This window comes from Garra rufa, chromosome 7 (assembly GCF_049309525.1).
Source record: "Garra rufa chromosome 7, GarRuf1.0, whole genome shotgun sequence".
Classification (NCBI taxonomy): Eukaryota; Metazoa; Chordata; class Actinopteri; order Cypriniformes; family Cyprinidae; genus Garra; species Garra rufa.
In genome coordinates this window covers 8288099-8309814 of record NC_133367.1, presented here as the reverse complement: position 1 = coordinate 8309814, position 21716 = coordinate 8288099, and the positions used below count along the sequence as shown (strand labels likewise).

Below are 21716 nucleotides of genomic sequence, written 5' to 3'. Positions count from 1 at the left end.
GTGCTGTAAACGCCAACTATCGCCAAGACCAAAATCACTCATGAACTGTTTTATGGTCTCTGCAGATTTCCAAATACGTTTATTGTCTGAGCTGTTCAATTTATCTATTGTTGAGTCTAGAGTTGTATTAAAGTCGCCTGCTATTATGACTGGACAATTAGAAAAATTTGAAATGAGGGAAAAAAAGTTATGAAAGAAAGATGGGTCATCTGTGTTTGGGCCGTATATATTGCCAATTGTAACTGGGTTATTATTAATTGAGATATTTATAATGACAAAACGTCCATCGGGGTCTGTAATGGTGGAGTTATGGACAAATGACATTTTTTTACTTATCCTCTCTGTTTTGTGTTGTAGTGAGCCGAGAATAATTGATTGAACTTTGGTGATTTAATTTTGTTGTGATCAGATTCTGATAGATGTGTTTCTTGTAATAGACATATGTCAGCTTGTAGTTTATTTAAATGGTTAAGAACTTTGATCCTCTTTGTCTGAGAGCCAAGTCCACGAACGTTCCAGGTTACAAAAGTGATAGATGACATATTTTAGAAAAAATAAAAAAAATAAACAGATGTAAATGAATGTGTGAGCCTGTTAGTATTGTATATGTATGAGTGTGTAATTTCGAAAGGGAGTAGCAATGTATGTGTGAATGTATGTAATGATGCAATGTTGTTGGCAGACTGACAAAAATAATCGACAGATTGGACATTGGGGGGGGGGGGGTGCATAGACAAAAACACATCTTATAGGTTAGAGAGAGAGAGAGAGAGAGAGAGAGAGAGCATTGAAGCAGTTATTGATTTTAGGAATGGGAATGGAATGTTCAAAAAAGCCAGGGGGTAATGTCCTTATCACGATATAGTTGTCCGTCTATGTATAATTTGTCCACTGTAATGATTGCCCTTTTTCCTTCATTTATTTTCTGTCTTCGGATTTGGAAAAGTTGTTTTCGACGTGTGAGAATGTCCTTTGGGTATTGTTCGTTGAGACCATAGTTTGTGCCTTTAAGCTGCCTGCCTTGCTTCTGAACCAGTTCTTTGTGTTTATAGTGTTCAAATTTTGCGATGATCGGTTGTGGGCGGTTGTTGTTGTTTTGAGATCTGATGCGGTGAACACGGTGAAAAGTGATGGTCTGTACAGTTTCGGATGGTAGTTTCAGTTGTTGTATCATAAAGTCCTTGACTGATTTTTCGGGGTCGTCTGGAGATTGTTCTGGGATGCCGGTGAAAACTAAATTGTCCCTCATGCTGCGCGTTTGTAAGTCCAAAATGTTTTCTTTCATGGTTTTGTTTTCTGTGGCAACGGACGTGAGTTGAGCGGTAAGTGCGTGAACTGAGTCATTTAAAAAATTATTTTCTTTAGTGAGAGTGTCGATTTGTTCTTGGCTAAATTCTAAACTGTGTCGTAGTTCCTGGAGTTCCTTGTGTATTACTTCAATCAGTGCGATCCTGGTATCAAGTCCGGAAAGTTTATTTTCAATTGAGATTAGAATGTCGCTTACCTCCGTGCAGCATGACAGTTTTGGTGATGTAGATGGTGATAAACTCGGACTGGAAGGTGAATCGGGACGGGGTCTTTTGGTGATTGGGGTGAGGTTACCTTTACTTTTTTTGTTGTGTTCTGATTTATCCTTGTTCATGGTGCCGCAGAGTGTGTTGTAGTGTGCGTCGATGTATCCTTCGAGATGATCCAGATTGTATAATGTTATAGTCCAGTTTTGTAACGAAAAATGTGTACGATGAAAGAAATTGGAGAAAACACGAGAGAAAAGAAAAGGAAAACAAAAAAGTAGTTTGCAGTCTAGCAGACGGGCGCCGCCATGTTAGATCACGCACCAGGTCACGTGAGGTCTCCCGTTACTCAGCCATTCACTCCCGTTACTCAGCCATCCAGTTCATTGTATTGTACATCTGCTGTCTCCATTCCTGATGCGGAGGCGACCGCTATCGCTGGTTCTGAGGCGGCAGCGACCGCTATCTCCGTTCCTGATGCGGAGGCGACCGCTATCTCCGTTCCTGATGCGGAGGCGACCGCTATCTCCGTTCCTGATGCGGAGGCGACCGCTATCTCCGTTCCTGATGCGGAGGCGACCGCTATCTCCGTTCCTGATGCGGAGGCGACCGCTATCTCCGTTCCTGATGCGGAGGCGACCGCTATCTCCGTTCCTGATGCGGAGGCGACCGCTATATCTGGTTCTGATGCGGCGGCGACCGCTATCTCTGTTCCTGATGTGGCGGTGACCGCTATCTCTGTTCCTGACGCGGCGGCGACCGCTATCTCCGTTCCTGATGCGGAGGCGACCGCTATCTCCGTTCCTGATGCGGAGGCGACCGCTATCTCTGTTCCTGATGCGGCGATGTCCGCTCGCGTTGCTCCGCTGCACGGGCCTGGCCCGCCATCCCTCCCCCTGATTCGCCTTCCTCCGTTCCTCCTCCCTCCAGATTGTTTTGGAAACGTCTGGAAGCCGTTCCCTTGAGGGGGGGTACTGTCATGATCTGGGCTGTGGGGTTTCCCGCAGCCACCTGAGACCGCTGTTTCCCTTTCCTTGCACTGCACTTCCCTGATCGTTCACTCCTGTCTTGTCATTAGCACTCATCATCCCACACCTGTTTACAATCACTCAGACTATAAGAACTCTCCTTTCCCACTCATCATAGTGTCTGCATTGTATTCGTATGTGAGTCTTTGTATTCCTGAACCTGGCTCTAGATCGTGTTTCTTGTTTTGTTCTGTCTTTGTGTTTAAGTCGTATTGTGCCGTGTTGGCCTTTGATTTTGGTTTTGTTTGTGTTTTGTTAATTAAATTATTCTTACCTGCATTTGGACCCAGATCTCCTCCTTCTCAAACGTGACGTGGTTTATTATATTTGGCATTCACTCATTAGCGTGTGTTTCTCTTTATAGTGTCTCAACAGGAGTCACACAAACAGACAAACATATGAATGGAAATCATGTTCAAATGTTTTTAAAGCACAAATATTGTTTTAGAAATATCTATGCAAGATCATGTAAATGTAACTTTAACTTTAAAAGAAACTGTAATTGAAGTAGTAACTGATTTGCAATTTCTTCCACTGAACACTCTCTGTCTTGCAGTGTTGGATCTCTATTCCCTAAAGTATATCATGGCAATAAATCATAAGGAGACAGATGCTGTCTATCCTAGTTGTTGGGTCCTGATGAAAAGAGCAGTAAACATCAGGTGAGGATCCACAGAAGAGCTTCACTACTGTGTCTATGAGGAGAAAGAAATGTGTGATAAACGTGTGAATGTGATCCATACAGGTGAAGAGACTCAGACTTTACAATCAAATAATGCAGCATGTGTGTTAGAAGCATGTGATACTGAATGATTCATGTTGATTTAGTATTCAAGCAAATGATGCTTTTGTTTTATTGAAAGCTGAAACAGGAGGAAGACGCTCAGATGAGTCTGTCTGGCTCTTCAGTTTAATAATATTTGTATTAAACTCATCCATAATGATTCAAATGTTTAAATGTGATTGTCAAGTGCAGCACTTAAATGTGTCAAAGATATAAAACAAGTCTACAATGTGAAATTAAAACATTTACATGATCTCTCTTACATGTAATATACATTGTTCTTCTATTTAATTGTATATTAAGTTAGCTATGTGTCTGTCTGTTGCTGATGTACAGATGCACAATCACAAGTCTTTTCAGATTTTAAAATACAAGTTTCTGTTTGTCATTAAGTGTTTGTTTTTCTACATTTTATATTTTAGTTTTACAAACTAATTTCATTCCATTCTCAACTGTACAAAAACACTTTTAAAATAAATGGGTTTAAAACAGTTTATTAAAAATAATAGTTCTATGATGAGTATTTTCTATAACCGTTTCTTTAAACAGCTTGGTGGTGTCTGTTTTCTTTTTCTTAGATGCAGTTTTCATGTTAACAAAATACTCTTAAATGATCTGATTTTGCGTTTGATTTTTCTCCTTTTTTATTTGGAATAAATATCACACAAACAAACAATAAATACTGTTTTAGACATTGGTTTGGGACGGTCAGCTGTTGAATAATGGTTTTTGAGTATTGATGATCTATGTCTTAAATGTAAGTGTCAAATTTCAGCTCTAGAATATTGTATTGTCATGATCTCTGTCTCTGTCAAATACTTTCTCTGCTCAGAAATCAGGCACTTGGTGTAAGACTGTAGGAAGTAAGGTCTCCAAATATTTGTTTTTAGATACATTTGATTTAATTCCTGAAAAGTTTTAATTTGTTGAATGTCTAACTTTACACTGGAGAGGTTGCAGACACTAAAACTCTGTCTCTCGCTGCTGCTGTCGCTGCTTTTAGGTAAGTTTAGTTCTTTAAATCACACAATTATTACATGTAACTGTTCCTTACTTGTAATTGACACGTTTATGTTGAATATTTACTTTGTAGAAATGGTTTAACGTCTTCGAAAAAGTCCGTTAGCATCTCACAGATGAGGTATGCTAACTCTAGAGATTGTGCTCTTTTTTATGAAACTTTTGGCTTTTTTTGCTGACAGTTTGTCTGTGGGTTATTGGGAGTAAGCTCATTTATTAAACCTAAATGGCTGAAAACAAGTGAAAATGCTTTTTGATCTTGTATGGTAAACACATACTGACAAAATATTTTCTTTCAGGGGGACAGAAATAAAGCCTCCACAACGGAAGGGAAGCTCCAATGTTTCAAAATGTCTTTAGAGAGCTGCTGACAGAAGCAGGAAATACAGGTGAACCTAAGAAGCTCATAAAAATAACTTCATATGCATTGTTCCCACGATATATTTAACCTATATAACCATCTGTCTGTTAATTTCTTTAGCAAAAATAAATATTTATTTATTATTGTAATTTTAAGAAGCTTTTCACAGCCAAATGTAACTCAAAACTTAAAAACATATTCTGTTATCTAATTGTAGTATTGTCAGGGTTGCGTGCTGGACTGACGAGACGGGACACGAGATAACAAACAAAAAGGATATTTAATATAAATCTTCAGGTTGACAAGCAGGACAGGCAGGAACATCCACACACGTAAAACATCTAAACATTGTAATGTAAAGACCGACAGAGTGCTAAGGACAGAGACAGACTTATAAATGGTGATAATAAGTAAAACACAGGTGACACAGATGACTAATAATTACACACAGGTGACAGGGATGAGGGCAAACGAGGGCACAACCAAATAGTGACAAAATGACAGGTGGAGACCAGATGAACAGACAGGACTGTGACATTACACCCCCCTCCGAAAAGGCCGTGGGAAACAAAAAAAAAAAAAAAGAGGGGCGAAAAAACAGAGTCCATGTGGGAGGAGGCTTTGGTGGAGGACGGCACCCCTGGAGGGGGACAACAAACAAAGTCAACAAAGTCCAGGGGGGCGACGAAGGTGGGAGGAGCCAGGGAGGAAACAGGAGGGACCCGGAGCAGGAGGCACAGAGCAAGACCCAGGCCACAGCCATGAAGATCCATGGTGGAGCCGACGGAGGGAGGAGCCATGGTGGAGGACGGGCTGACGACTCCAGGGGTCCGACCGACAGAGGCAGAGCAGGTGGAGGATGAGCCCGAGGCGGAGAGCTGAAGATCCTGGGCGACAGCGAGGATCCGGAGGGCCAAGGCAGAGCCAGAGGCTCTGGCGACAAAGGCGGAGGCGGAGATCCGGAGGGCCGCGGTGGAGCCAGAGCGACAGAGGACTGAGGTGGAGCCGGGGGGAGGGAGGAGCCCAACGGAGCCGATGGGACGGAGTGACGAGGCGTAGCCAGAGGAGTAGAGTCCGTAGGCGATGGCGGGACGACAACCGACCAAGGCGGAGCCGGAGGGACGAGGAAGCCCGGTGAAGCTGGTGGGCCGACGGGCGATGCTGAAGATGAGGGAGCTGAGAGCCGTGGTGGAGCCGCAGGGTCGGAGGGCCGAGGCGGAGTTCTGGACTCTGAGGCTGGAGGTGGAGATGAGTGATCCTCCAGCCAAGACGCAGATGGAAGCTGGCAGACCTGCGGCGAGCCCACTGCACAGATGGAGGACTGAGGGTGAGCAGGGGGACTGACAGAAGACATCGGGGTTTCTGGAAGGCTGGATGGAACCAGCGGGGATTCAGGATGGCTGGGTGGAACCAGCGGAGACTCAGGATGGCTGGACGGAACCAGCGGAGATTCAGGATGGCTGGACGGAACCAGCGGAGATTCAGGACGGCTGGACGGAACCAGCGGAGATTCAGGACGGCTGGACGGAACCAGCGGAGACTCAGGACGGCTGGACGGAACCAGCGGAGATTCAGGACGGCTGGACGGAACCAGCGAAGACTCAGGATGGCTGGACGGAACCAGCGGAGATCCAGGCATAGGCAGAAGAGGGCCGGTGGGTGGGAAGTTCAGGCAGGCCAGTGTTTCTGAGAAAAAGTCTATTAAGTCCCCAGAGTGTTGCTCATGCTCACCCCCAGTGGTGGTGCAGTGGGCAGGGCTCTCTACCGCCCTCTCTTGCTCCACAAAGCACTCCACCGTCGTAGATGTAAAGCCCGGCTCACGCACTTAGTCGGAGGTTTTGAACCCATTGGCATTCCATATTGTGGTCGCTCCAGGCTCAGGCTCTCCGTCCGCGGTGATGATTTCGGGCTCATACTCTGCATGTCGGGGTGATGGTTGGCTGGGCTCTGGGTCTGGAGTGGGGCTGACGTCCTCTTCGACGATGTCCACAGTCCATCACGATCCACAGGACGTCAGCACCCACTCAACGTAATCGGCGAAGCTCTCCCGAGGACCGTCTGTGGCGCGAGGAACACAAAGTCTCTTGTGTGGTCCTCGAGAGAGCGGTTCCCCTGCTCCAGGAGGATGATGAGGACGACAGGGATATCCATGAAGGAAAAAAAAAAAAACTAAACTCAGAACAAACCAGAAAATAAAACAGGGAAACACGCCGTGAAACTGTTTGGGTCGGTCTTTCTGTTAGGGTTGGACGTGCTGGGCTGACGAGACGGGACACGAGATAACAAACAAAAAGGATATTTAATATAAATCTTCAAGTTGACAAGCAGGACAGGCAGGAACATCCACACATGTAAAACATCTAAACAATGTAATGTAAAGACCAACAGAGAGCTAAGGACAGAGACAGACTTATAAATGGTGATAATAGGTAAAACACGGGTGACACAGATGACTAATAATTACACACAGGTGACGGGGATGAGGACAAACGAGGGCACAACCAAATAGTGACAAAATGACAGGGGGAGACCAGATGAACAGACAGGACTGTGACAAGTATATTATGTATTATTTTTGGTGCCCATCCACATCCATTAAATCACTAACAGACTGCAGCGGTTTTCGTTAAAAATCTTTGTTTGTGTTTTTCTGAGGAAACAAAGTCAGCTACATCTTGGATGCCCTGGGGGTAAGCAGATAAACATCACATTTTCATTTTTGGGTGAACTATCCCTTTAACTTTAAAATAGTCTTCCTGATAATGTCTGGGGGTCAGGTACAATCATAACACATCTCATAACATTGCACTACAGTTATATGTAATTTAAATAAATCAGACCTCAGTTTCAATAGCCATGTCAAAGCAGTAACTAAATCAGCATACTATCATCTCAAAAACATTGCAAGAATTAGATGTTTTGTTTCCCGTCAAGACTTGGAGAAACTTGTTCATGTCTTTATCAGCATCAGGGTGGACTATTGTAATGGTCTCCTCACTCCTTCCCAAGAAGACCATTAGACAGCTGCAGCTCATACAGAACGCTGCTGCCAGGATTCTGACTAGAACCAGAAAATCAGAGCATATTACACCAGTCCTCAGGTCCTTACACTGGCTTCCAGTTATGTTTAGGATAGATTTTAAAGTACTTCTACTCGTTTGTAAAGCACTAGGACCTAAATACATTGCAGACATGCTCATTGAATACAAACCTAACAGACAACTCAGATCACTAGGATCGAGTTAGTAATATCAAGAGTTCACACAAAACAAGGGGAATCCGCTTTTAGCTATTATGTCGTCCGCAGTTGGAATCAGCTTCCAGAAGAGATTGGATGTGCTAAAACATTAGACACATTTAAATGCAGACTCAAAACTCATCTGTTCAGTTGTGCATTTATTGAATGAGCACTGTGCTACGTCCGAACAGATTGCATTATTTTATGTATAATCATTTATACTCTTTTAATTAATTTTAAATCAATTTTTAAATCATTTTAAATGTTCTTAAATCTTCTGTTTTTATTGTTGTTATTTATTATGATACATTTTAATGATTTTTATATTATGATTTGAATTCCTCTTATGTACAGCACTTTTTACCATTGTGTATGAAATGTGCTATATACATAAACTTGCCTTGCCTTAAGGTGTTAAAAAAGTATCAATGTTATATCAAGCTAATATATAAAAATATATGAAATAAAATAATCAAATATATTAAACTAATTACATAAAAACTAGAAAATCAAACAATGCAAGGTTTCCCTATTTATCAGTCAAAGGCAAAGCTGAGAGAAATTAAAATTAGGTCGATAGCAGGAATAAGAAATTTGTAAAAAATATTAATTACATTAAAATGTTCCATTCATATATTTTTTTCAGGATAGAATGTCAAAATCGCGCTCAGTCTGCTTGTACTGTCACATATAGTGTTGAAACACAAACATTCAAACAACACTCTCACTATTGTATCTGATAGAGTTTGGTGGAAAATGAAATACATGCGAAATGAAATAAAGTCCATGTAACGTTAACTTACTTCTTTTCTCTGAGGTGAATCAATAAGCATCAGTCAACTGTCGTCAAATAAAGGCAACTCTCTGTAACGGAAGTAAATGAAGTTACCCGGATTATTTTATTATTATTTCCAAGCTTTATATTTTATGTCAATTTTTAGTAACCTTTTATTACTTACCTCTAATAAAACAGTTTGACACCTAATGGAGTGGATTGTGGCGTATTAAAAAAACCTCTGAAATCTCTCTATTAACCTGTATTCTTAGGTAGTTCATTAAATGTATGCAAATTCTATATGATTTAAATCTCACAATTATAATATAAATCATAAATAACATAAATAGTTGTAATTTAAATGTTTAATTATAATTTGAAAGTATTTCCTTTAAAAAAATGTTTAATTTAATATACATATATTAATATATATATATATATACCTGGATGACCACAATAATTCAAAAGACATTCATTGGAGCATTTCTTCATTATCAGTCTCTGGCTGAATGTGCTCCTCTAGCTATAGCCAAAAACAGCTAGCTAATGAACACATTATTAGCAGCAGTAATAGTAGTAGTAGCTATGGTTTTAGAAATTAATGATTAAATGCAAGTACTACTACTGTTACTGCTGCTAATAATATCCTGCTGGTTTATCTGAGTTCTATCTAATGGCTCTGTGTTCATCTACACACTCTGCAAACAGTTTTATTTGGTTATTTATTGGTGCTGAGTTCACAAAATGAACAGAATTTATGCTTTGATGAGCAAGTGCTCAATACATTTCAGGAAAGTGTGCCATATTTAAGTGTTGAATGAGGGATTGACAGTCTAAGTTCCACTAGTGAAATGCTGACCAAAAATCAACATTGAGTCAATATTCTTCATTTCAACACAGAAAAGCATTGAATTATCAACATTGATCCAATATTATTTAGCACTGATTTTTCAACCTCAACCAAAATGATGATTCTGATGGGATTTCAACATTGAATCAATGTCTCCTTGCTATCTGGGAAAGGGACAGCAGCTGAATTTAGTTGCTATTGTCTGTGGCATTGATGTTAATCGAGCAACAACAGAAAGACAGAAAATCACATACTGCTCTTGACTAGATTACTTTAGTAGCCCTAGTAAAGATGAGTCTAAATCTATCTATATTAATAAATGTATTCTTTCTGCTTGAAGGAAAGAAGAAAGTGGTAAACACGTTGTTATAAAGAATGCATAATTAGCCTGAATAACCATTGGTATTTCATTGAAAAGAAGACCATGTTCTTGTTTCTTTATGAGAAGTGGATTCATTTAATTTGAATATAAAGACATGTTGTGTGTCACAGCAGTTAAATCTGTGTCTATCATGATAAAACCGTATTATCAAACCTATACAATGAGTTTGGTCATTTTAGAGAAATCTAACTGTAACTAAACCCACTCAATCTACTGTAGACTAAAACTAAAACAATTCAGATGACTAAAATATGACTCAAACTAAATGACATTTTAGTCAAAAGACTATGACTAAGACTAAATCATAATTTGCTGTCAAAATGAACACTGATTTTAACCTGTTGGAACCTGTTAAGTTAATATTAAACTGCTAACCTTGACCTTGTCCACCAATGGAAAGTTTCATTTTCATAAAAATCCACTGGATATTGACTAAATATCTTTTTAAGTGTGGTTTCATTACAACGGTTCAATAAATAAACACAGTTTAAAAGCACAATGATATAAAACTGTACATTTCTTGTCTATGAGCAGCCAATGCTAGGGAGAGTGGGGACAGTTGCAACGTGTGGCAGTTGCAACATTACTTATTTCTTCAAGCAGGAATAAGATACAGTGATAATATTCATACTGCACATGCTTTATTGGCCCCTCATACTTCCTGGAAGAAATCAGTCACATGTGATCATTCCTTCTACCCAAAATCATTTTCTTGGTAAAAAAAAGTAATTTTTTTAAAGATGAGATTTTTGGTCATAGTGTCTAAGTTGTTTGTGTGACGCATTGTAAAAACATAACATTTTAATCAGCTTAGCTTCTAATAGGCATAGCTAGCATGTGTCAATGATATGTTGTCAAGCTAATATACCAATTTTTATCATGGCTATCACTGTAGGGACAGTTGCAACACACTGTTGAAACCGTCCCAAAATGCTGTCCCTTACCACAATATTGATTTTAAAGCTTGCCATAAAATTACATAATTGTAATTTTATAATGATAATACTAATGAATGTAGTTGGGTATCTCTACTTTTTTTTAAGTAAATGCAAAAAAGGAAATGCAAAAAGTGTTGCAACCGCCCCCACTCTCCCCTACTAACAACAACGACTGAAACTTAGAATAACTAATATGTGGGAGATCACTGCTATTATGTGGATTTATTGTATTGCCATAAATAGCACTTCAATGCTGATGTTGAATCAAGTTACAAAAGATAAATGTCTGAGTAGAGGGTTGATAACATTGTGAACTTCATTTCAAATTCATGTAAAATAAATCAGTTCATATTAGAAAAAACTTTGTTGACAGCAAGAAGGAAAAAGGAAAACTGATTTTGTTATTTATACTTTATTTTACCTCTTCATTTAAACAATTAACAGTTTGTATGTCTTTTTAGCAGCAAGCATTAAATCTGCTGAACTGCTTGAAGATTTGAGTCTGAGTTCACATTATATTTGTGTCAAATTCTTCTCCTTAATGATTTGTTTGTAAGATGATCTTCTCTTCCTCTGTTTGTCTCTTTCTAGTTTTTATGACTGTGGCATTACAGATGTTTCTTCTACAAGTTAGCCTTTATTTAAGAGAGAGAAACTGCTTATGTAGATTTAATAATACTGAAAACAGACAGATGAACTTTTCAAATCAAACTAAAAAATAGTTTTAACTGTATATGTACAATTTTCTTTGGATTTAAATGTATATATAGTTCCTGTTTTCACTCATTCATTGTGCTGATGTCTTCAGATCAGCTGTAAACTGACACTTAAAACTCATTTCATGGCTGTCAGCTGAGACAAACTACTTCATAAAGCCATAAATTATAAAAACTCAAAATGTATTGGTCTAATTATATTCTTAAATGTAGGATTTAAAATACATAACTACATTTTGATTGTACAATGATAAAAATGTTAATTTCAGCTCTAAATAAAAGGTAAAGCGCTGTTTTGTCTTTTTCAAACCCACATTAGTTCATGAGTTACAGTCTCAGTTTTTCTCTTTTAATAGACATTAGATTTAAAACTATTCAAACCTTAAATGACAGATTGTGAAAAGCACACATATCTACATCACAGCAACCTGTGAAACTGAGCAGAGAGGGTAAATTCAGAAAATAAGATAAAAATAACTGGGCATTTTCTTTTGAGTTCTGAACTAATTCAATGAAACATACAGTTAATTAATCTTAATTATTTATCACAACCTACAGACTAACTGAATGAAATCACTCAATCAATCAATCTCAATTCATAGGCTATTGCTGTAACGAAAGGAATGTAATGAAATGTCTTCCTATAAAAAAGGACTGCATATACAGGTATGTGCCAAAAAATGTTAATATCGAGGGAAAGTCCATTTATTTACTAATTTGATTCAAATAGTGAAACTTGTATGTTATTAGTAGTTGTATTAGTTGACTACACACAAAGTGAAATATTTCAAGCCTTTATTTATTTCAATTTTGATGATTATGGATTAAAGATTAAAAAATAATCCAGTATTTCACAAAATTAGAATATCATGACAAAGTTCAACATTGTAGACTCCCTTTGTCCCAATCTAGTCAGATAATTAACGCAAAACACCTGCAAAGGTTTCCTCAGCCTTTAAATTGTCTCAGTCTGGTTTAGTAGGCTTCAGAATCACGGGAAGACTGCTGACTTGACGCTTGTGCAGAAGACCATCATTGACACCCTCCATAAGGAGGAAAAGTCTCAGAAGGCAATTGCAAAAGAAGCTAGATGCTCACAGAGTGCAGTATGGAAGTATATAGGAAGACTAGAGAGGCACAAAAGTCAAGCAGCTTAAAGTCCAGTGTGAAGTTTCCACAGTCAGTGATGGTTCGGGGAGCATGTCATCTGCTGGTGTGGGTCCATTGTCTTTTATCAAGTCCACAGTCAAAGCAGCTGTCTACCAGGAAATTTTAGAGAACTTCATGCTTCCTGCTGCCAACAAGCTTTTTGGAGATGATGATTTTATTTTCCCGCAGGATTTGGCACCTGCCCACAAAGCCAAAACTACTAGTACCTTAATAGCCATGGAATAACTGTACCTGATTGGCCAGCAAACTCGCCTGACTTAAACCCCATTGAAAATCTATGTTTTTTATTATCTTTAATCCATAATCATTCAAATTGAAACAAATAAAGGCTTGAAATATTTCACTTTGTGTGTAGTCAACGTATATAACATACGAGTTTCACTATTTGAAACAAATGATTGAAATAAATGGACTTTCCCTCGATTTTCAAATTTTTTGGCACATACCTGTATAATAATTATGCAGGTATAATAGGAGGGAGAATAGGAAGAAACAGCACTATTTTAGTTTGTGATCTTGCCGTTAGAAGGAGAAAGCAGGTGTGTCTATGCATTTTATTCCTGTCCAGTTGGTGTCAGTAATGCACTAGATCTGTTGTTAACTGGACTTTGTTGGAGTGTATCATGTGACAAACATCAATCGTGTTGATCGCACAGGTGTTTAACAGCGATCACAAACCGAAAGTGTTTTAAAGACTTCCGGATTCTGTTCCTACAGCACAATCATCTGAACTATTGCAAGTAAGTTTGATTTACTTTCATGATTACAGTTATTTAGGAGAATGATGAACGGGTTTTATAGCCATTTGAAAGCTTATTATGTTCAGTTATAACTTATTCCTGTCGTCGAAGGAACAAACGACCGAGAGACAAAAAGATATCACTAAAACAAACTGTTTAAAGACAACGCGTGTTAAAACGTTTTTACAAGTTTGTAATAAAGTAACATTAAGAATAATTTTAAAATGATATTTTATTCTCCCCTTTAACATTTTAAGACACGAGACCAAACGTATTCTGTGGTCAAACCTGTCTGTCAGGTGTTGTGTAATATTCAGTTCCCGTGTAAAGCTGTTCCAGTGGGCGGTGTTATCATCAATAATGTTCCGCGGTGGGCGTGGCTTTGTGAACTACGAACAATCGAGTGGAATGGAGTGTCTTTTCTTCATCGTTTGTTTGATAAATTATTTCGTTAAGGTAATAAAGCCGATTTTTCAGTTGTACAGCTGTTTATGTCACATAAAAGGCTAAAATGCTTTTTGTCTTGCATGTGCTTTTATCAGAACGCTTTATCATGGCCATATGACAATGTGTTTGCATGTGGCTAACGTGCATGATAACAAACAGCACGAATCGAAGACATTTCTGTTGATCCTCATTGTTTTGTGTTTTTTTTTTTTTTTTGGTCGTTCAATTAAAAGCTGTGTCAGTAGTTGCGGTGCGGTGTATTTTGCTTTTCATAACTGACTGATTGCAATTAAACTCAAATGTCGTTAGTTGCATTTTCGAATAAAGATTGTTAAATTATTGTTCTCTAGTGTTGTTTTGTGTTGCCTTTTTCCTTCAAATATTGAGATGATTCATTTTGCAAATGAGAGATTTTGTTTATGGAGCATTTAAGAGAAGACTGAAAGAAAACAAATTGTTATTTTAAATGTGCTGCCCATTAAAGCCTTCCCTCTAGTACTCAAACACACATAAAGTTAACTTTTGCAATTTTATGTATGCATAAATACTTGCAGCAATGCATTACACAGAATGCCTTGACATTTAAAATCAAATAGTGTATAGACATACTTTTTCTAAATTAAACAAAACAATAACATTAAAGCATGTTCTAAAGCAACATTCAAAGAGCAATTGCTGATTGACAGACCCAAAAGTCCTGTGTATCTTGTGTGGATGGATATTTGTCCCCACATGACAAGCATAAGTCAGATTCAACCATATGTCTGGTCATCTATGAAAATAAAAGCGTCAACATAATGCTCTTAATATTGATTAAACAAATTGTGTGTGTGTGTCTGTCTGTCTGTCTATCTATCTCTCTCTCTCACACACACACACACACACACACACACACACACACACACACACACACACACACACACACACACATACATACCACTTTCTTGAATCAGAATCAGAAAAACAATTGATAAATGAAGACATTAATGACATATGTTTGTTCTGACCTTACAACCTTTTTACACCAAGCTCTCTTTTTTTTTTTTTTGAGTGGTTTCACCAAGGGAATTCGGTCATAAAATTATCCATTCTTTCAGATAAATCACCTGCAAAATGAGTATAGTTTAATCTTGATTTAATCTTGCTTTAAATTTTAAATCACTTAAATTTATAGAAGGATGAGAATGGAAAGAAAATGAGTGTCCGGTGGTTGTTCTCAGTAACTGAACCAATCACCTTGTCATATTCCCCTGGATCCAGCTACAATGAAGATGCATGGAATGTTGTAACGCCTTAAAAAAAAGGCCATTTTATAGTTCTAATAAAGCATTAAAGATAATTTTGAACAAAGGAATATTGTTTTCACCCTTTTCATTGAACACTGCCATTCCAGAGGTTCGATGCCAGAAATGAGTCAAGTACGCAGCTCTTGCCTGTGTGATTTTTAGAAAGCATGAAGACATGTGCTAGCAGTGTCATCTATATTTCTTTTATTTATTGTGTAGTGTCTTGTGTTTGTGCATCTAGAGAGAACATGCATTGTGAAAACACCTACTATGTGTAATGCATTGCTGCAAGTATGCATGAACAAAATTGTAAAAGTTAACTTTTCATGTGTTTAAGTACTAGAGGCACAGCCTTTTAGTACATTTTTCTTCTCTTAAATGCTCCATAAACATCTCTCATCTGCAATTTTTTTATTTCATTGTTGCAAGGCTCTTGACCAAGAAAAAAAGGGACAAAAGGCAACACAAAACAACACCAGAGAACATTAATTTAACAATCTTTATTCAAACTTGCAACTAACGATTTTTGAGTTGAACTGCAATCAGTCAGTTATGAAAAGCAAAATACACAGCAACTACTGACACAGCTTTTAATTGAACGACAAAAAACAACAACGAGGATCAACAGAAATGTCTTCGATTCGTGCTGTTTGTTATCATGCACGTTAGCCACACCCAACCACATTGTCATATGGCCATGATAAAGCGTTCCGATTAAAGCACATGCAAAACAAAAAAACATTTTAGCCTTTTATGTGACATAAACAGCTGTACAACTGAAAAATGTTTTTTTTACCTTAACAAAATAATTTATCAAACAAAAGATGAAGAAGAGAAACCGCACTCCATTCCACTCGATTGTTCGTAGTTCACAAAGCCACGCCCACCACGGAACATTATTCATGATAACACCGCCCACTGGAACAGCTTTTCACGGGAACTGAATATTACACAACACCTGACAGGGAGGCTGAAATACCCGAGCAACAAATGTAAAAAAAGAAAACAAGTGTTGTGAGTGATCTGAATGATCTGAAGAGATTATGACATCAATTCCATGCTTTTATATTGATTGTTTAATAACTCAAACATTCAGCACTAGTTGTTTTTCTTCATTTCTTCCTCTGAACTATCCTGATATTGATGTCAGAGACACATTGTCATGTTCAGATCATGATGAGCATCTGATCGTCTTCAGAGACACAAAGATCCCAGTGTTGAGCAGTTTATCTGCAGTATGTCAGAGGAGCGAGGAAAGGACTCTCCGTCTGAGATGAGTCTCTCACACAAACAGAGGTAAGACTGAGTCTGTTTTCAGACAATCATTTTAAACAATGATGGACTTTCACATGTTTGCTTTAATGAACAAAACCTTAACAAACCTTGTTTAATATTTACAAATGCTTTGCAGAACTACATAGCTTTATAACTTCCTATTTAAAAAATAACAAAAATATTTAAAAAGTAGCCAATAGATGATAAATATTTGAGAACTGAAAATCAGAATCATAATTTACAATCTTAACCCAGTTTACACTTCAGCACTGGGTATGTAGATACTTGAGTAAATGATTCCACATCAATGATTTAGTTTATAGGTCATAAATGTATATTCAGACATTATAAAATGACTGCACATTTAATTTAAAGGGTCATATGATGCTTTTTAATGTTTTCATTTTCCTTTAGTGTGTAATGTATCTGTTTGTGTAAGATCTCCAGAGTTACAAAGGTCAAAGTGATTTATTTGATCGAACAGAGAACACTGATCCAGAAATGCCTTGACTGAAGTGCAGATATTAATTTCATGAATATACAATATGACATTATAGGAAATCTCTAATATAGACAAAGGCTATGACTGTAGCTGAAGACAGGGCCCTAGGCGAGCGTCTGTTGAATGGGCCAGCACTGCAGATTAGAGAGAGTTTGTGTTGGGAAAGTAGATCGCCGCTATCCAGCATTTGTCTTCAGATCGTGTGAGTTTGGACCATTTGTCACGTATATATATAGATATCACGTATAGATACAGTACATAATGTAAATAAATGATGTTTCACGGGAACAGTGTGTTTTGGCTGTAGAAGAGGTTGTTGGTTTCGTCAGCATATTATCAACAGCACTCTTGTTATTTTCTTTGCCAGTATTGAAAAAGTAAACAGTCTTGTACAGAATGCCATTGTTATACAGGATGTCTTTTAGATGACAGGTTTAAGTGGTCTTGAAGTATGATGTAGATGAGTTTGAGTTTGATTAGTTGGTTTTTGTTTCCTCTGATATAATGGGAGGACCACATTAGAAATGTATGTGCTGAGAAAGATAATGATGCTGAAACTGTAAATAATGAAAGGATGGGTGTTGAAGCTGGGGTCAGTGCCTCTATTGCTAGGGAAGATATAAATGAGGAAGGTGGGAGAAGTGAGACTATTGAGACTGAGGTGAATGTAGGTGAATGCTCCAATGGCACAACATTAGATGCAGACAGAGTAGAAATCAAACTCGTGTGTTACATGAGGATGCTGCTGCTGTTACAGAAGAGAGTTTGGACACTGACATTTTGTGTACTGTGATGGAAGGGGACTTGTACTTTTCTCATTTATGCATTGGGGTATATATTGTACTTTCTTTTTAAAATTTGTCAAATTGATTGTATTAAATAAAGTTTAAAAAAGCTCCTTTCGTCTTTGTGTCTTTAGTGTAAGATCAGGCTCTTATGTGTTCAGCTCTGTGTCTGTGAAGAGTGACTGGTCAAAAGATCCACCACCGCTGTTGAGTGAGGAAACACCATCAGCTACTGAAAGGTATTTCATGTGTTTGTATTGTATGGCACTAGCTAATTTTTCCACTGGGATATTTGTGATAGAAATTAACTGAATAAAACAATATATCACAGATCATAATATCTGCTTTCCTTTTTATTGAAGTCAGTCTGCAGCTACTTTTCAGTAAAACAATTACACAAGCAGCAACAAAGAGGCATCCACGATGGAAACATCTACTTAATTACTATTTGCAGCATTAAACCATTTCAAATTAGACTGAAGAACTCCTGTAATACTGTTTTTTTTTGTCCTGTTCTTTGCATTATTAGTTCTCTCCTTTATAGGACAGAGATATAGGATCCAGTTTTTACCTAAATTTGTACTTCAATAGAACCTTCTCTTTAACAGCTGATGCTTGCTCTTTGTGTTTGATTAAAAAATAAGGTGTTTTTCTAAAATTTTGCTTAAACCACATTTCATTTTATTCACAATTTTAACAGGCTGCAATGTAAAACATTAGATTCAGACGTCCAGATTAACAGGAACCACAAGAATTTCACAGACAAACTCCCTGAAATCTTCCAGGTAGGAAAATATTTTCTAAATGTTTAGATTTATAGCAAACTAATTGGTTACTGGGCAGTGTTTTACAAATATTAATTACTGATTATAAAATTTGGACCAAATATTAATGTGGAATTGGTTAAATGTTGTTCTTTTGTCTTTGTCTTTTTTATTTATTTATTTATTTTGCTTTGTTTAAAGGATCTTGAGAAGAAAATAATAAAATTTCTAAAGAATGAGCTGGACATGTTTAAGAAAATATTACAAAAAGAGAACATGCAATACGTGAAGGACTTTAATGAGAACAGATGCAGTATGAAAGAAGCAGCTCTTGATCTCACGCTTTACTTCCTGAGAGAGATGAAGCAAGATGAAGCTGCTAATACTCTAGAAGGTAAGAGACTCTGTTAGCTGCTTCCAGCCCTGTGTCAATATGTTTCCTCTTCCACAATCACTGTTATGACTCATATGTCTCTCATATCATGTGTTCATAACCTGTGCTGTTTCTTACAATAACAGACTTCCTTTAGACTTCCACATTCTGCTCCAAACATAACAAACCCAGAGACTAAACAATCTGTGAATTTTATTCCTGTATTTAGATGAGCTGTTCTTCATTCATCAGCTAAAGTGTAGCCTAAAGAAGAAGTATGAGTGTGTGTTTGAAGGAATTGCAAAGCAAGGTGACTCTACTCTTCTGAATAACATCTACACAGATCTCTATATCACTCAGGGTTGTAGTGAACAGGTCAATACTGAACATGAGGTAAGACAGATTGAAGTTGCTTCCAGACGTCACGAATCACAAGAAATACAGGTTGAATGCAGAAATTTGTTTGAAGCACCTGAACAAGACAAGCAGATCAGAACTGTACTGACAAAAGGAGTTGCTGGCATCGGAAAATCAGTCTCTGTGCAAAAGTTTGTTCTGGATTGGGCTGAAGGAAAAGAAAATCAAGATATCAGCTTCATATTTCCTCTTCCATTCAGAGAGATGAACTTAAATGAGAAAGAAGAATTAAGTTTGATGGACCTTATAACTCAGTTTTTCCCAGAGACAAAAAATCTGAACCTTACAAGAAGGCACCAAAAAGTCCTGTTCATTCTTGATGGTTTGGATGAATTCCGTCTTCCTGTAAACTTTAAGGATAATGAGATGTGTTCTGATATTTCATCACCAGTCTCTCTGGATGTTCTTCTGACAAACCTCATCAAGGGAAATCTGCTTCCTTCTGCTCTCATCTGGATCACCACCAGACCAGCAGCTGCCAGTAAGATTCCTCCTGACTGTATCGACCGGCTGACAGAGATACGAGGATTCAATGATGCACAAAAGGAGGAGTACTTCAGAAAAAGAATCATGGATGAGAATCTGGCCAAAGAAATCATCGATCATGTTAAACAATCAAAGAGTCTCTTTATCATGTGCCACATCCCAGTCTTCTGCTGGATTTCAGCCACTGTTCTTCAGAACATTTTAGAGGAAAAAAGAAATAATGTGAAAAACAATCAGGCTGATGATGTCTCCAAAACACTGCAGGAGTCAAATACTGAAGACACTCCCAAGACTCTGACACAAATGTACACACACTTTCTCAGATTTCAGATCCAGCAGAGCAGACGAAAGTATGATGGAGAATATACACCAGATGTTTCCTGGGATAAAGATGCCATCTTTTCACTGGGTAAACTGGCATTTCATCAGCTGGAAAGAAACAATGTGATCTTCTATGACACAGATCTGGAAGCCTGTGGTATTGACGTCTATAAGGCATCAGTGTATTCAGGCATGTGTACCCAGATCTTTAAGGAGGAAACTGGGATTGTTCTTGGTACCATGTACTGCTTTGTTCACTTGAGCGTTCAAGAGTTTATTGCAGCTCTTTATGCACATCTGTTTCTAGACATAAAGAAGAGAAGTATATTTGTTCATGACTCTACAGAACAGAAAAACAAAAGTGAAACCATGATTGATTTGCTCAAGACTGCAGTGGACAAGGCACTAGAGAGTGATAATGGACATCTGGATCTTTTTCTTCGATTCCTCCTTGGTTTGTCTCTCCAGTTCAATCAGAGACTCTTACAGGGTCTGTTGACACAGCAAAATGGAAATGACCAGATCAAAAAGGAAATAGTTCAGTACATCAAGAAGAAATTAGAAGCTAATCTGTCTCCAGAGAGATCCATCAATCTGTTCTACTGTCTGAATGAACTGAACGACCAAACTCTGGTGAAAGACATTCAGACCCACCTTAGCAAAGGAAGTCTCTCATCTGCTGATCTTTCACCTGCCCAGTGGTCTGCTTTGGCCTTTGTGTTGTTGACATCAGAGGAGGAGCTGGAGGAGTTTGAGCTTCAGAAATTCAAGAAATCAGATGAGTGTCTCATTAGATTATTGGCAGTCATCAAAACCTCCAAAAGAGCTCTGTAAGTTAATAATTGTTTGCTTTCATCTGACAAATACATTTATCTAGATTTCCCATGCATCCCTGAAAACCTGGAAAATGTATTCCTGATTTTTTATTTAGTCCAGGAAAATGTGTGGGGAAATTAGAGAAATATAAAATGTCATAAAAACCTTGTTTTTCTGGAAAATTATTAAAACATATTTTTTTAATGTTTTTCTTTAGAGTTTTTCTTTCTTAAGAGTTTTGTTCTTTTTGAAACTATTGTTAGTAACAGAAAGTGCTTTGTTCAGGGTGGCTGAGGTTTGAAGAAAAGAGTAAAGTATTTTGAATGATGATGGTTAGTCCATCAAATGTCCACTCAGATGTTTGCAGTATATATCAACAGATAATAAGCTAACCATGGAACTAACACTTTCAACTGTATAATTCATTGTAATTAAAGCTAAAAATGCTATTTTATTAATTTGTTGTATTTAACAAATGTATTTAATCTAATGATTGTTTAAACTTATTTCCATCAAAGGCTAAATGATTGTGGCTTAACACATAAAAGCTGTTCAGCTCTGGCTACAGTTCTTGGATCAGATACCAGTCTGAAAGAGCTGAACATGAGCAATAATAATCTGCAGGATTCAGGAGTGAAGCTGCTTTGCGCTGGACTGGGAAATATGAAGTGTCATTTGGAGATACTGAGGTAAGTTGTGTAACAGTAGACCAAAATTGAGCTCAACAA

The 21716-nt window shown here is 37.8% G+C and overlaps 1 protein-coding gene across 1 annotated transcript in view; it reads left to right on the top strand.

The window, feature by feature from the left end:
* Positions 1-1493: 1493 nt before the first annotated feature.
* The window catches only part of LOC141337905 (NACHT, LRR and PYD domains-containing protein 3-like), a 36899-nt gene continuing 16676 nt past the window's right edge, over positions 1494-21716 (top strand). Inside the window, exons 1-7 of the mRNA XM_073843481.1 lie at positions 1494-1592; positions 16448-16545; positions 17946-18050; positions 18512-18596; positions 18777-18969; positions 19178-21002; positions 21507-21677. Of these exons, the coding sequence (XP_073699582.1) occupies positions 1494-1592; positions 16448-16545; positions 17946-18050; positions 18512-18596; positions 18777-18969; positions 19178-21002; positions 21507-21677 (2576 nt within the window). The remainder of the gene's footprint in view (positions 1593-16447; positions 16546-17945; positions 18051-18511; positions 18597-18776; positions 18970-19177; positions 21003-21506; positions 21678-21716) is intronic.